General features: G+C 37.6%; 2 protein-coding genes and 1 long non-coding RNA gene across 13 annotated transcripts in view; 2 read left to right on the top strand and 1 right to left on the bottom strand.

The window, feature by feature from the left end:
• slmapa (sarcolemma associated protein a) overlaps window positions 1-6187 on the top strand; it is a 71237-nt gene extending 65050 nt beyond the window's left edge. For all 10 annotated transcript variants that reach the window (XM_041979876.1, XM_041979875.1, XM_041979877.1 and 7 more), the window contains one exon: window positions 3618-6187. In XM_041979876.1, the coding sequence (XP_041835810.1) occupies window positions 3618-3713 (96 nt within the window). In that variant the 3' untranslated portion in view covers window positions 3714-6187. The remainder of the gene's footprint in view (window positions 1-3617) is intronic.
• Window positions 6188-9536: 3349 nt separating this feature from the next.
• LOC121636388 (filamin-B) overlaps window positions 9537-15989 on the top strand; it is a 66965-nt gene continuing 60512 nt past the window's right edge. For both annotated transcript variants that reach the window (XM_041979871.1, XM_041979870.1), the window contains exon 1: window positions 9537-10059. In XM_041979871.1, the coding sequence (XP_041835805.1) occupies window positions 9768-10059 (292 nt within the window). In that variant the 5' untranslated portion in view covers window positions 9537-9767. The remainder of the gene's footprint in view (window positions 10060-15989) is intronic.
• LOC121636398 lies at window positions 9945-14871 on the bottom strand. The gene is made up of 3 exons (XR_006009720.1): window positions 14713-14871; window positions 14583-14607; window positions 9945-10025 (listed from the first exon to the last, which is right to left on the bottom strand). It is a non-coding gene; the product is annotated as an uncharacterized LOC121636398 (long non-coding RNA).

The following is a 15989-nucleotide window of genomic DNA, read 5'->3' as shown; positions in this document are numbered from 1 at the left end:
ATCTGCCCAGATGTCTGCAATGATTACATTTTTCTGTGTTTAGAAATTATCCACTGGGTGTTCAATAAAATAGTGAACAAAGTCACAGGAAATGCTGATTGATATGAAAAATATAATTAGAAGCAAATGAATTAATGGCAAGATCTGCAAGTCTTGGAAAAAATATAAGCATCAGAATTGTTTTAGGATCAGATTTGGTTCCTGTTAACGAGACGGTTTCAGAACAGATGCTTGTTTTCTTAAACTATAAAGATTTTCTTGTTTTGCTGACTTGCTTAGTCTTTATAAACAAACATAGATCAACAACAGTGAAGAACTGAATTTATTTTCATCACTTTATTGTTTACATGTAGCTGCAAATTACAGCTATTTAGTTTCCTAATATATAAATGACCCTCAGATTTCAGCCTTCAAGGATGTACAGTGTTATGGCCCATAGAGTTTAGTAATGAAAGTTTAACGTTTTCTAAGTACGTTGCCGTGGTCGTGTTTCATCCATAATTTGGCCAGGCTGAAGGAGTTAAACCCTGAATTCTGATCAGCAGGACGTTCTCCTCATCATTGTGGTGTCTGGTCCTCGTCTCTTGGTTTGAACTGCTCTAACTGCATGTGTGTTAGTCTGCGTCTGCTCTGTTTCAGCTAGCACTGAACGCTGCTCTCTGAAAGGAATGTCCTCACACCGCCCATAAACCCTCCATTTAAAGCGATACCTCAGGGTGACAAAAGACCTCAGGCTCACAGTGAAAACTTTTATTTATTTATTATTGTTGTTAAAAACAATTTTTGCGTTGTGTAATAAATAGTTTCTGTAGATTTTCCACTCAGCCAACAAGCTCAAAGACATCCTCAAAGAGAAGTGAAACAATCATGGTTGATTTATTTTTGCTCATTTTTCCTATTGGCCAGAAATCTAACTTAAAAGCCGAAACACAGTGTTGTATTAATCTGTTTGAATGCTTTCTGGCTTCTTTGGTCAAAGTCCTCAGCGTTTCTGTTGAAGATGTCAGTCTTTAAAAACATGACAAAAGGCTGGTTGATTTCCTAAAGTTAGTTAATACTACTTTAATAAAAAGATATACAATTAATTTTCATGTCTTTCCATGTGAATTTGGGCTGGAATAAAGCTTTGCATTTGGTTTTCCTCTGCTTTTTTTTTTTCTTCCATAATGTGATAATTTGAGTGAAATCTGGATTTTAATGAGAAAAATCCTGCTGTGCAACATCAGATAAATACAGTTGTTTTTGACCTGGAGTTTAGTCCCAGTAAAGCCTGCGACAGGTGACCCACAGCTGTGGAGTCTTTACTATAAAAACTTTTTACAAGCAGTTTTCAATGCTCATAAATTAAAAGGATTGGAGTCCAAATGCAAGTTTCTGTTAATGAAAAGATTCAGACTCATGTTATATTTATCAAGATCAAAACACAAGAACAAGACTTCTTAAATAACTCATTGCTTTTATTTGAATCGAGCCTTTAAGTGAAAAGTTTCCTTAAATATCCAAAAATATGACGTTTATTTTGAGATGAGAGTTCAAGTTTGAGACCAGAGATGTTTTTAAATCCAGATTTTATTTGAAGGATGTCAAGAGATGACTCCACAGTTGGCCAAAATCTTACTTTGGCCAAATTAAATTATTTAAATTAGACATAATTTCCCTTGAGATCTAAAACAAAATGTTTGTGATAATTAAAAAATGAGCCAGAAGGTAAAAAAATGTCAACACATTTGAAACTCGGTATCTCTTTAAGTAGTCGGGCTGTGACCATCAGACATTCAAACTCTGGTCTGCTTCATTCTTCCGTCAGCTCGCTCTTCTTCTTCCTCTGCAGGGTTTTTCATTTTTAATTTTATGCTTGTTTTTCTCCATCTGCTGCAGGTTTAATATTTTCATGTTTCTTCTGTCCTGTTTGCTGCTTTAATCTGCTTTTCATTTCCATTTTATTCTGCCTTTATGTGTTTACAGGTTGTTTTCTTTAAACTGGAGCATGCATCTTTATTTTAATCTTTGTCTCCTATTGTTCTCTTAGTCATTGACAAATTACATTTTTATTACATTTTTTTTTATTAAACTTCGGTCATCCTGTCCATCATTTTTGTCACGTGATGTGTTTGCTGCTTGTTTGTTGGAAAATGTCTTCCCAGTTTTTCCAGTTGTTCAAGGAAAAACTGGTCTGTAACGTTTCTCTTTTTCTTTTCTGCTCGGGTAACTTTTCTGCTACGTTATGTTTTTCTTTTTAATTTATATTTTAAGGGGGGCTATTTAGTTATTTATTTTGCAGTCCCTGAAAATGTTATTTTGTTTAGCTCATTTAACATTTTTTATGAGCAAGGCGTGGAAACGACTGCATCTGCTTCTTTCATTCAGCAGTCGGATGTTTGGTTTACATGGCTGCATCCACGTAGAGAAATATCCATTGATAGAGAGTTCATGCATACTGTATCTGAAATGTTGAATGCTGCGTGAAGCAGCACATCTGTTATGTATTTGAACAAATGAGCAGCCCTGCAAATGAAAGGTTGAAGCAGACTTGAACTGTGTCCACGCCTGGGTTTGTATCTGTGATAAATTATCTGGAATATGCGGAGGTGTGGATAGATGGTTATGAAATGCCAAGGAGCATTTAGAGGAACTGGATCTTGACAGAAGATAGAACTTCTCCCTAAAGAATTAAACTAATTCAAACCTTATTTTGCTTCTAAATAAAAAATGATTTGGAAGGATGTCAACAAAAACAGATACCTGGAAGTTAATGGAGAATGTTTCAATTTTCTTTCCTGCAATCCACCATTGTGATCGTTCTCGTATTGTCATGTAGGATATACAGTAAGGACATTTGTTGGGCCGGCACCTCCCTTTTGGAGCCAGTGTGTCCAAACTCTTGATGACACCTCAAGGAAATCGGCTGCAGACTACTGTGATGATTGTTTAATCTAATCCAGACGCAGCAAGGGGCTAGAGCTCAAAAATCTGATCAGAGTACATGAAGTACACCACAGTGGCCCACAGGAAAATCACATTTAAAAATGTGGTTGTGATTCTGTGACTGTCCCGTTTTGGGGTGTTTTATACTTATTTCAGTATTAATGATCTGCAGAATTAATGGTTCTTTATTCTTTTTCTTTTGAGACATTTCTATTTGAACTATGTTTTCAGCAGTTTTATAAGGTTGGTTAAATAAGCTGTTCAGTATGTTAACATGAATGTTTTTGAGATAAAAATTACATGTGCATTGTCTGTTACAAATGCACTTTGTTGTAGTTGAGAAGACTAACTTGGGCACCAGGGGGAAAAAAAATCTTTTGGACTGATTAGACTTGCCTTTTTCCTGCAGTCCTCTATCTTTTACTTTCCTTTTCTTCAGCTTCCCTTTTCTAAACTGTTATTTTCATTGTGCTAACTTGTACCAAGAAGAATCTTCGAATGCATCTTTCCTCACATCTCTCATTTTTCTTTGCTGAGCAGAAATATGCGAGTAAGGGGGAAAATACGTTAGTGTAATGAAACATGCCTTCTCTGGTTCAACCTTGGTCCAGGTTGAAGGTTCAGACACGACTGTCCAGACTAACTTAATTTTCTTCTTCTCTGTTTGTGTGTCTGTCTGTCGTCTCGGACAGAGCGGCTGGAGCCCCTGGATGCCGGTCATCGCAGTGATGGTCGCCGTGACGGCAGCCGTTCTCTACCCCAACCTCTCCAAAAGCAGCTCCACTTAGGACACACACACACACACACAGTGTTGTAAGGAGAGCATCACTGCTTTACTTGTATAAAGTGTAATTGTACATAATTGTAGAGGGAATATAAAGGTTTTGGTTTCTACAGAGGTCTCAGATGCTTTTTGGTTTATTTTAAGTTTTTTCCTGAGAGGAGGAGTTTTGTTGTTTTTATTCTCGGCTCTCTCTCAGCTGTGGTGGGGGCGTTTTTTGGTTTTTTTCTCAGTAATGAAGCATTCTTTGGCAGGCAGAGCTTCCTCATGGAAAAAAGAAAAACTGCCCAACGTAACACTCACACTCTGTAACAGGACCGAGAGAACAGGATGCTTTCCAGCAGCCTCGGTGCAGTCGGGTGGGGGCACATGGATGTCACTGTCAGCCTTGTGATTTTCTGTTAGACAGTCGCATATTCACCTTTAATTTTACTAAACTCGTCCAACCACCTGCTTCCTTTAGATATTGAGATGTTTTCAATATATATTTTTTTTAAATTTTACTACTATGGTTAAGTACTATGGTTGCTTTGGGCTGCCAATAATTATAACTGTTTAATTTGGCTGTTTCATGACTAAAAACATGGATACATTTCTTCTTGGAATACATTTGGTCTTAATTGGCCATTTAGAGGCTGAATTATCAGCTTAGAAATTAGCGCAACACTCTAGTTGTAGAAGGTTAATCTGATTGTGTTCCTGTTCACACAGCAAATCTGCATCACATCACAAAAATAATTGGACATTATAAGTAAACAAAGCAAACCAACATGATTTAAGTGTTAATGCAGGCAGTTTGAGCACAAATGAAGCACAAACAGTGACGAAAAGTGTGCCTGTTCACCTCCATCAGTATTGTAGTTAGGCTTACCTGAGTCACACCGGTGGCTTTGGGAAGGCCTGCTCTGCTCGGATCTGTTCTTTCAGTCGGCCTTGTTGGATGTCTAACATGGCGTTCGACATCCAACTGTGGTTGAAGCCAAATTACTGAAATCAATCCAAATTTATTTTCTTTATTTTTTCTCTCTTTTCATTTTGGGAGGACAGAAAAGGGGGTCAAAGTGCCTCTGATGTAACTAACAAACACCACAGTTTTTGCAGAGAACCACACACACTTTATTGGATTACCACACTTGCTTGGCTAACCTGACTGCCAGAGGCCTGTTAGTGGTATGAGTGAGATAGAAGATCTATGCTGTACCGACTTTTTCCAGAGCTGTCAACTTCACTGACTGGAGGAGATCCAATTTTAAGTTTTCATAATTAAATCCTCCTGTAATTATTCAGCTGTTCCATCAGGATTTCCCAAATCAATATAAAGTATTCAGAATGTTTTGTAGTTATCATGAAATAATAATAAATTAAAAAAAGGCAAATAGTTTCCTTGGGGAGACAGGAAGCAACACATTTCCTGGAAAATGTGAGATAACCATACAAATATGAAACTTTTATTAAAAACTGTTCCAGCCCAAAGCTGCTAATTGTTCACTAGCTTGTGAGATGGGATGGAAAAGCTCAGGAAAAGTCAAACCTCAAGTCACAGGTTCATTCTCGCATTTCACAGCACCGCGACGCTTCGGTGCAGCTAATAGACAACCGAACATTATCGTGAGTTGGGTCAAAATGGAAACTTCTCCAACACTTCAGTCCTCTGATGTCAGCGCAAACTACACATACAAAGAAATACAGCTTTGATCACATTTCCTGATTTGGCTCTAAATAAGCTCTAATTATGAATAAAATTAACCACGTTGACATTTAATAAGTGGTGGTGTATTTTCAAAGCACAGACCTGTACTAACGGCCCTATTAATGCTCTTGAGCTGTCTGGTAATTAAAAACCATAAACAATCTTCCTCTATATCTGTCCTTCATGACATGAACACAACAAATATGCCTCAATCCACCCAACATGTTTTATTTCTGCTCAGTAATGAGATTCACAAGGTTTAAGTCTTCCATCTGTGTTGCATTTTGAGTTGTTCACTTCTGACGTCTGGAATTTTTTCTTTATTTCTTCTAAGATAAGCTCTTGGGTTGTCCCAAATGGGGGATAGAAAGCTCAGAAGAGAAATAACAGTATGATTGGATCAACACTGTCTGATACACGCTAACACTTCAGGCCTACATTGACAGGATTTTAAAAGACAAATTATAACAGTGTGTGTTGGTAAATGGAGGGGTGTGTTGGTTTACACTTTGGACTCGAGTAGCGTTTGTCATCGTCTGTGTACTCTGTCTTGTCTCCGTGTTTAAAAGAAAAAAATATAATTAATGACAGCGAACAAATATTCCTGATGTTTAAAGAGAAAAACACTAAAGTACAGAGAGAATTGTAAAATAAAAAGTTGTTGAATGATGTGCAACTAGACTTATTTTGTTAAAATTGTGTAGAGAGGTGAGCGGGGCTATGTAGAGAATATGATGTATTGAATATGCAAAGCGATGTTTGGATTAAAGTTGTAGCAAGCTGACCCACCACACCCGTTTCCAGCCTCTTCAATCACAAACCTCACACGCGAGTTCACCTCTGAATATCTTTAATAAATAATTTGAGGGGATACAACAAAAAAAGATGCGGCGAGTTGTTCTGCTAACTTGATTTTTCAAGAAAAACGTGACTTTGAAGGGTGTCAGTATTTAATCTGGCAAAAAAGGGTTGGTTGGATTTGTTTTAGACCAATCGGAGTGAAAAAACTAGTCCTGGAGAACAAGTTTTGGAATTATGATTTACATTTATATCACACATAAATCTAAATATGCAAAAGTTGAGTGTTTACAGACCTCACTGAGCTACAGCATCTGATTTAAGAAACAAAACATTGCGCCAATAAGAACTGTAGTAGAAACATGGGAAAGGATTATAAAACAACTTGGAGTGTGTCAAAAAATGCTGGTGGGAGCAGTTCCAAACAAAATGGGAAGGTTGGAAAGGAGAAACACAGGTCTACTAAGGAAGACGTTGAAGCAAGGTGTGGAATAAATGAGAAAACTGGTTCAAAGTTAACTAGGTTATAAGTGGATTTGCATTCAGAAAAGTCACACCTAGACTGTCACTGATGTATTTAAACAACTGAAATTTAAAATTTGATAACAGCAGTACAAAAAATATTTTAAATAAGCATTTTTACATTTGCGTTAAATCAACCCTTTAATGTCACTTTTTAATAATATAGGTGCTGAAAGTACTGATTGTTGTAGTACAAGATTCCAGTCTTGCAGGCCAGTCAAGCACACAAAGCCTCGCTGTTGGACGTTATTCAGAACAAACTCTGAAACTGTGCAGCTGAAATGACCACGGACCTCCAGGCAAAGAGTTGCACCCTAGATGGTAGCATCTGGAATTCCATCACCCACCTCTGCAACAATGGTACCTTCACACATATCAAGTCATCCATGCCATGGATGCTGACAAACCTCCATACCCTCACTTATGAACTGGAACCAAGCCAGGCTGTTCTCAGAAAACAACCAGGATGGTGTTTGTTATCTTTAGTATGTAGAACCAGATATTAGTTTTCCGAACATCGTAAACATGGATCCATCAGACCACAGAACCTCTACGTCTACTGTCTTACTGTCCATCTGATATGAGCTGATGTCTACAGATGTTGGAGATAAAGTAGTACAGAACTGAACTGTAGAGTTCAGTTCTGTACTACTTCATCTTGCAACTGATATGAGCAAAGCCCAGTTATTTTGAGATGCAAGCCAAAATATCTTGCGTATGCATCAATCTTTTGGCAGGAATGTGATGTAATAGCTGACATTTTTATGTCAGTTTGACAGCTGATACTAAGAACTGACTGAGGAAGCCTTTCCAATGACACTTCATGCTCCATCTATGTCTGCCACATACATGTGAAGAAAAGGTATAAAAGTTCACTATGTATTTACAATGAAATGGAAGGAGATGAAGCAGCCTGCCTCAGAAGTTGCCTACTTTTATGAGTGCATCTTGAGTAATACTGGGAATAAATAATAAAAAGAAGATTTCACCATTAAACGCAGGTCTAGACCTGTGTGGGTGTGTGCGTCCTCTATTAGCTGAATGTTTTCACACGACAAATGTGCATCAATCATCCAGCTGGAGCATGATGTCATCTTTACGAGATGGTTGAAACATGCAGAGATTTAAGGGTTCACACACAGATCTGTCTCTGTGCTGATCAGATAATTTTCATCAGGAAACTATGAAGACAAAACATTTCAGGAGAGCCTCACTTCAAATTTAAAAGGCTTCGTAAACTGAAAACAGACGTCCTCTGTAATTTACTATGAGACAATTAATGTTCACCAGATACAGAGTCACATCTGCTGCTGATTTAAAAAAAAAAAAAAAAGGTAAAAGGAAGATCCCAGAAGTGTTTACAGACAGGAAACAACGATATGTAGATCTGCTACAGCAGTCATCAGTTACTTTTTGACCAAGATAAAATACCTGCTGGTAGCAGAGTTTTTTTTTTCTTGGAAAAAGAAAGGAAAACAAAATGAGTGGAAGTAAAAGCAACATGATCAAACATCAAACAATGATGTTTTGAGCAGCTTCAATATGGCTTTAATGACGATGAAAGGTGGTTAATCTCAGTGAAGTTATAATGAATTACCATCTGAATTTTCAGGAGTTCTTAAACCTTCAATAATTTATAGTAATATTTTTTCCCATATCGTCACCCACTGAAAATAATAGCCTAAGTCATATTTTTCAAGTTTTTCTAAAAACACAAAAAACTGATTTTTGTTTTCAATATTTGGTTCAGTTTTTGTGCTTTTAGAAAAACCTGAAGAAAAAAACTACTTGGGCCATTATTTTTAAAGGGTGACAATATTTTAACATATTGTTGTTACTGTCTTTAAAACCTTAAAGAATGACTTGTCCCTTGATTTAGTTTTCAATATTTTCAGTAATGTGCAGTCCCTGTGTTGTTTTGTAGGGTTATTTCCAGAAACTACATTTATTTTTGACAGTCTTATTGCTAAAGTTGCTGTTCATATTTTTCCTCAGTTTGCCTTCTTATAGATGCTCCTGATGATTTTCTGTTTCTTACAGAGGTTGTTTCTCTGCAGGGATAGAAACTGGTTTTCTGCTTTGGTTGTACAGTTGTTGCCTTTTGTAGTTTCTGTTCTTCCAAATCTCTCCTCTCTTGTCAACACACTCCTCCCCCCATTTCTTCTGGTCAGATCCAGCATGAAAATGTAACTAAGCAAAATCCAAAAACCATCAATAATTTAAAAACATGTCTATTACTGGTACTACTACTATTTATTTAGTTTTTGTTTAATCTTTGTATCAAGTTTTTCTGTTTCTTGTTTTGCTTTCATCGAGTGAGAGCAGTGTTAAAGGAAAGAGAAAAATACATTAAGTTGCTAAAAACAAGTCTTGTATGCATATAAAGTCAATTAGGACACCTGTTCACAGGATTTTAAGTAGTTTCTGACACCCCTATTTTTTTAATAAAAGGAAAAGAAAAGAGTAAATAGGAACAGCTTTTCCAAAAGAATTAATGTGCTTTATTTTTACTTAATGTATGTATTTGTTGTAATTCTTTTGAATGAACTGTAATTAGTCTGTTAGTATGGGCAGGACTGAAAGTGTTTCAATATTATTTCTATCCGAAAAGGTAAATATTCACAAAACAGATACATCGACGAGGAACAGGAAAATGTCTCCGAAACTTTAGGCAAAAAGAAAGAAACTGAAAAATCCGAGTAACACCTGAATGCATAAAGCCTAAAGATTAGACGCTCCCATACCATAGTAATATATACGTATAACGTTTACGTGCATACGTATATATGTATTACGTATTTGTCTACGGACGTTCCAACTATTTCACACACTGACGGCGACTGCCCGCGCGGCGGCGCTGGCGCTCCGATCCGTGTCGTCGACGTCCTATAAGTCTCTGTGAGTTTGAGGCTAAACTTCAAACTAAGTTGCAACAGCTTCGAGGTAACACCACGGGAAGATAGCGCACGCTCAACGGCCCACTTTCTGTCATATTTAATCCAAGTCTGAATAAGAAGCGTTACAGATAACTAACGGGAAGAGCAGTAAAACATGCCGACCACAGAAAAAGACCTGGCTGAAGACGCTCCGTGGAAGAAGATCCAGCAGAACACCTTCACCCGCTGGATCAACGAGCACCTGAAATGTGTCAACAAGCGGATCGGTGACCTGCAACTGGACCTGAGCGACGGTCTCAGACTCATCGCCCTCCTGGAGGTCCTCAGCCACAAGAAGATGTACAGAAAATACCATCCGAGGCCCAACTTCAGGCAGATGAAGCTGGAGAACGTGTCCGTGGCTCTGGAGTTCCTGGAGAAGGAGAACATAAAACTGGTTTCCATAGGTGAGTGACCGGGAACCATTCATTTGTCTGCAAACTTTCCTTAGCTCTCCGTCTAACGAAACACGTTTGTTGGACGCTGGAATAGCTGTCTTTGTTTTATTTATTTATGTGTTTTAGTTTAGTGGATGAGCGCGAGATGACAAACAAAAGAATTAATTTCTAAAAGCTATGTTAATTGAAATGAGCTTTTTGATTCAAAATGGAAAAATGATCAACGCTGGTGCAGCTCATTATTTGCTCAATTCTGGAAAAGCCAATAAAAACGAACTCTTTGCTAGCTATTATAACAGTTAATTTATTTTACTCCAGTTTTCAGGAGTCAGTAAACAAGGAAAGAAATGACCTGGGCTTGAAAAGGTTGAATAGATCATTTTTCTTTTTATTTTCATCTAAAATTCACCAGGTCAGAACTACGTGTTATTTAATGGGAAATCAATATTATGTAGTTATATATAGTTAAATTGTTTTTCATTGAATAAATCATAAAAACAGCGGATTCAGTCAGTATTAATTTCACAAATTGAAATGTTTTTATTTTTCCTTTTTAGATGCCATCTCTGGGTGGTGGCTTTTATGGCTCATTTAGACGTAAATAGGAGTTTAATGATAAGATGGCTAAGGGAGAAGCTGGAAGGCAGTGCAGGGATTTTGTGTCTAATTTTGCTGGTGTTCACAGTTTCAATGATCAGACTCAGCATTGGACACCAACCCCTGTCTGTCAGGAGTGAAGTCTTCAAGATGGAGTGCTGATCTGATGTGATGCTTCGCTGTGGTCCTGCCATGTGTACCATTCTTTTAGTGTCTTTGTTTTAGACGTCTAAAGAAGGGAGACATTGATCTTTGGCCTGGATCTTATAGTAAATCATTGCCTCCTCGTTAGTTGATAATGAAAGCTGTCTGGTTATAAATCAGCTTCTCTGGGTGTAAATAAGGCATCTTCAGTATTTTTGACCTCTAACCAGACTTTTTTTTCCCTTTACTAATAGTATTGGATATCTATTTAATGTGTATGAATAGCCCTGAGTTTTCTCGTTAAATATATTTTTTTGACTTGTGCTTATCTTGCTTCCCAGTTCTGCTTGTGCAACAAGAGATGGGGGAAAATCAAACCTTGTTGATCAGTGTGTTTCCTCACAGTCAGGGCTGACGTAGCAGACTAAGCACCTGCAGACTTGATGTAGCACTTGACTGATGGGAGGCAGGTCTCATTCAGTTCATGCCATCCTTGACTTTTTGGCAAATGGCTGAAAATTGTTGAAAGTTGTCCAGTCTTTGTTTATCACTGAGATTGATTACCCGCTCTGCACTACATTGCATTTATTATTATTTTTTTCCTATTAAGAACCGTTTTTGAGCATTAAAGCCATCTTCAGAGCATGGTCTTGTGGTGGTGATAAGCAGCTCTGATCTGTAGGGGTGTGTTCAGGGATGTTGGAGTGGATACTTTAGGTCCTGTGTGCTGGCTGTAGCCTTTCAGTGATTGAACAGTTCTGCCTTTTATAAACAAGCTGACTCACTTTTTTTAAAGGTGCTTTACAGGTGAGCTCACCTTTCTGTGGTTACCTTGTAGGCAGAGCCAAATGTGTGAGGTTCTGCTTCCTTGCAAGTCAGTGTGGGCTTTTCTGTGATCTCCATGCACTTGAACACATCTTGGTTTGGAGTGTTTTTTAAAGTCAGAACAAAAACCGATGTGTATAATCATAGTCTAAATATGTCCCAGCTCCACCACTCTGCTGAGTTCATGAGTTTTATTCAGTTTTTGATATTCTTGGAGGGTTCTGCAGTGTTCAGTTCCCAGGTTAAGTCTGGTGGAGGAGAAAAATAACCAGTATGACCAAGAAGCTGGTGGGTGTTTGGAGATGGGAGCGAGCCGAGGTCAGAGCTCATTCATTTTCCTTTTTTTTCCCTTCCCCACACCAAAAAGGAACAGACTGACTGGGTGGGACACACACACACAAACACACACACATGTATGGAGAGTTGGGCAGAGTTGGTCTTGTTTTCAGCCTACAAGCTACAGATGAATCAGAAACACTGATTATTTAAAAGGAAACACACTTTAATATCTTTGTAACTTTATGTTCTATATTTTAAAGTTAAAAACAAATGTTTGTTTTTTTTTATTTTACTTTAATTTACTTTTGAAGAATACTTTTGGAAACTCAGTTTCCTGATCACTGTACAGGTGTGTGTGTGTGTGTGTATATATATATAAATATATCTTTAAGGTAAAACTAAAATGGTGGGTTTTTTTTTCTTTTAATTCCTTTTTTCTTTTTTGTATAAAAATAAACTGGGTATAGTGGATCTATGTTTTCTGATCAAAGATGCAGAGATTGTGCTTTCTTTAATGCTAGTATCTCTAAATTACAAGTCAATCTGTTCTCATTAGATAACGGCTTGTTTTTCTTGCGATAACGGGTTAATTTATGATATGTGCGTTTATTGAAGTGGCTGCTGGCTGAATCAGTGAGTTGGTCAGTGTGGTTTATTGTAGCAGTATTGTCTGTTCTAATAATGAAACCACTCATTTATACCTTGACTGTCGAGTTTCTGTTTCAGCTGATTTAACCAACAAGTTGTTCTCATACCTTGAGTGTAGAAATGGAGTTGGGCTTATTTGAACCCACTGAGATGCAGCATGTCCATAGTTTCCCTTTCAGACCTGCTGTAATGTTTGGGACCTTCTTCCCTCCTTATTTAAGGAGGTAAGTTTTAACAAAGTTGTAACAGAGATGGATGTATATTTAAAACACCTCAGGTTAACGGAAACATTATTATTGTTTTATTTTAATTCATGCTTCTACTGTTAAATTTTTTTTTAAACATCTGTCTCGTGTGCTTGGGTTAAATTCAGGTCTGAAACCAGGAGTGAATTTCTTTACTTCAGAAGTTAAGACTCATCAACTGCACTTCACAACAAGTTCACTAATCGTTGTCTCTTTTTGAAACTTTTACTAACTTAAAGTTGACAACCACCATTTTTTTCCTCAACTCTAGAATTGCACATCTATTCTCATTTAGTGATGTACTGGATTTTGCTTTGACTAAACCAGACTTTTTGGACGTGGACTTTCTTTTTCAAACATCTGCGTACTGTGGTGCAAAATTACGCAGATGTCACACCAACCCCACCCGGGTCATTTAAACTAAAGGAGCTGCCACACCTGAGCTTGGCTCAGCAGAAAAAGCTGCCAGATGGGTCTTCTTGCAACAAGTGTCTGACTCGTGTGTCTGCCACAGTCTGAAGGGTGTATCTGTGGTGTTTATAATGCCTGCAGCTAGAATATTAGTGTAACGTGTAACTGTGTTCTCATGTCATAGCGGCGTGGTGTTTACTTAGAGGCATGAGGGAAGAAAACCAGTGTGTCATTACAGATTCTTTTAGAACAGTTTCAGTCTTATGCACAGGTAACAGTAGCTTGACACATGCCTCACCTAAATGATGTGAAGAGCATTGCAGCCATTTAGAAAGGAGGAGTGGTAGTGAGCGTGGGAAGGAGATGTTTGCTGTTGTCAAAGTGATGTAACACCATGTGCTTTTCAGCTTGGTGTGTGTGTTTTGGTGTGTATTCATTAATGGTTGTGGTATGGGGACCCTTAGGGAGGCCCCTGGCTCTTGTCTCTATTGAAACTGTGGCAGGAAGGAAAATTTATGGCGTGCCTTCTCAGGGTTTGTACAGAAATCATGTTGAAGCATATCATTATCTGCTGGGGTTTGTCTCAACACAATGCTGCTTTCACTGGCTGCAGGAAAACTTAAACATTGGAGGTTCTGCAAAATATCAACCTTATCTGCTCCATTTTCCACTTATACAACAGCTAAACATCTTTTAAATATAAAGTTAATTGTTTATTTTTTATTTAACCTTTCTGCTGGTGCAGTCTAGTCTTTAATTTGATTAAAATTACAATATTTTCAGCTTCCACCCGACATAACATGACTCATGTTTAGGGTAAGCTTTACTCTTTTAGACCTTTTTTTTTTTTTAAGCTTTTCATTAATTTTAATAAATGTAATGTCAAGTAATGGAAACCCAAAACAAACATTTAAAAAGATTCTGGAAGAAGATGCGAGATGCTGACTGATTTGGGAATATAACAACAGAAATAAATTGTATTTGTCAGATGTTTGGCTGTTTTTAGGTTAATTTACAGCTGTGAAACTCAGTTTAGTTTAAGGATTTTTTATTTCAAGTGAGCCAGATCAGTAAAATAAGAACATAATAACCTATATATTACAAAAAAAAAATGTTTTTAGTGTGACAAAGTACAAGTATATTAAGACACCTGCATTTAATACATTTTTCTTTTAGAAAACATGATGAAAAACCTGAATTTTGTGCATTTTCAACTATATTTATCCTCAGTTTATTATTTACACGTGTTTACAGCTTAAAATCACAATGGATTTACAAAATCATAAAATTACACTGGTCTTAATACAGTAGAGTAACGTGTAGAAATGATGTTAAATGTACATAGCTGTATATTTCCACATCTGTGTAGTAATCCTGACTCACCTCAGAACACAAACTGACACCCGACCTATTAAGAAAGACATAAAAAAATTAGACCCCTTGCCTTGTAAATGTTTTATATTTATTAAGAAAAAGGAACCGTTATGTGGACTTATTAGGAATTTGTAGTTACTCGTATTTAAAAATCTTTTGTCTTCCATCTCATCTTCACCTTCATTAAGTCCCATGGATCAGGTTTGGTCCCCGCGCTGGATGTTTGACACCCCTGATTTACAGACTTGTGGTTTTAATAGGTGGCTGTCATAGAGGAGGTTCGCTTGCCGTTATGGTAAAACGTTCCAAAAGACAAACTTCTTGCACTCCCAACTTTATGAGCTGGGAGGTTTTGTACCAGTGTGTTTTCATGATGATGTGGATGATTAACAGAGGAGCCGTCTGTAAACGAGGCGCTCCAGATGGGTCTGCAGAAGTGTGCTCTGTGGATTTGGTGTGGACCCTGGGATTAGTAACTTTACAAAACGTCTACATGCATGACAGTAAAGAAAAGTCCCAATAGCCTCTTATGTAGCTGTGTCTGCCCCTACTTTAACTGGAAAGTCTTTGTCTTAAAGTAAACTGGTCCTAGAAAGAACCTGGAGTTTGTATTGGTGGGAAATTGCAAAACAGTGTGTGCTTTACCAGCCTGTTTGGACATTGGCCAGTGCATTGGGTGATGTGTGTTGTTTAAACAGGGTGTTGGCCATCCGCTTGTGCAGACAGGTGTGTTGCATCATGGCTGAAGGAGGAGTAGATCGCAAGAGATTTTAGTCTAAGAATTGACTTGTGTTGCAACTATGTGGCAGTTGGTCTGAAAGTGGATTTTTTCCTCTGTTCATCTAGATTCCAAACTCCTAAGGGGAAAAGCACCTGACTTTCGAGCTGCTTTAACTTCTTACTTTCAATCTCTCAGTGCCAGAATAACCTATGTTAAGATCAGAAATTGTAGTTCTTGATTATTTTCTCTATATTAGCTGTGTGATTTCTACGCCAGTTTATGGTAATTGTGTGTTTGCAGTCTGATAGTGAGAGGAGCCAGGTGAACACTGATCCTGTCAGGCCAGTTCTCAGAAGCTTTTAGTTGTTGTGCTTGTGATCACATTGTGCAACCTCATTCTCCAGCATGCGCACACACACACACACACACACACACACACACACACACACACACACACAGTCAACTTGCAGGGCCATCCTGGGTTGACTGTGATGATTTTTCCATCTGTTTTTAAACTGGGTGACAGTCATTCACATGTAAACTTATATGGTGCTTTTTTAACACACATCAGTATAATTTCCATGGAAACTCTACTAAATAGCCTTTGGAGGTAGAGCTGAAGCACAGCAGAGAGGATGTGAGAAATTATATGTATTTTTTTAATTCTTTTTTTCTATCAATGCATAATTGTAAGC

The sequence above is a fragment of the Melanotaenia boesemani genome, chromosome 3 (genome assembly GCF_017639745.1).
Source record: "Melanotaenia boesemani isolate fMelBoe1 chromosome 3, fMelBoe1.pri, whole genome shotgun sequence".
NCBI classification, from domain to species: domain Eukaryota; kingdom Metazoa; phylum Chordata; class Actinopteri; order Atheriniformes; family Melanotaeniidae; genus Melanotaenia; species Melanotaenia boesemani.
The sequence above is the reverse complement of the archived record's forward strand: the minus strand, read 5'-3'. Positions and strand labels throughout refer to the sequence as shown.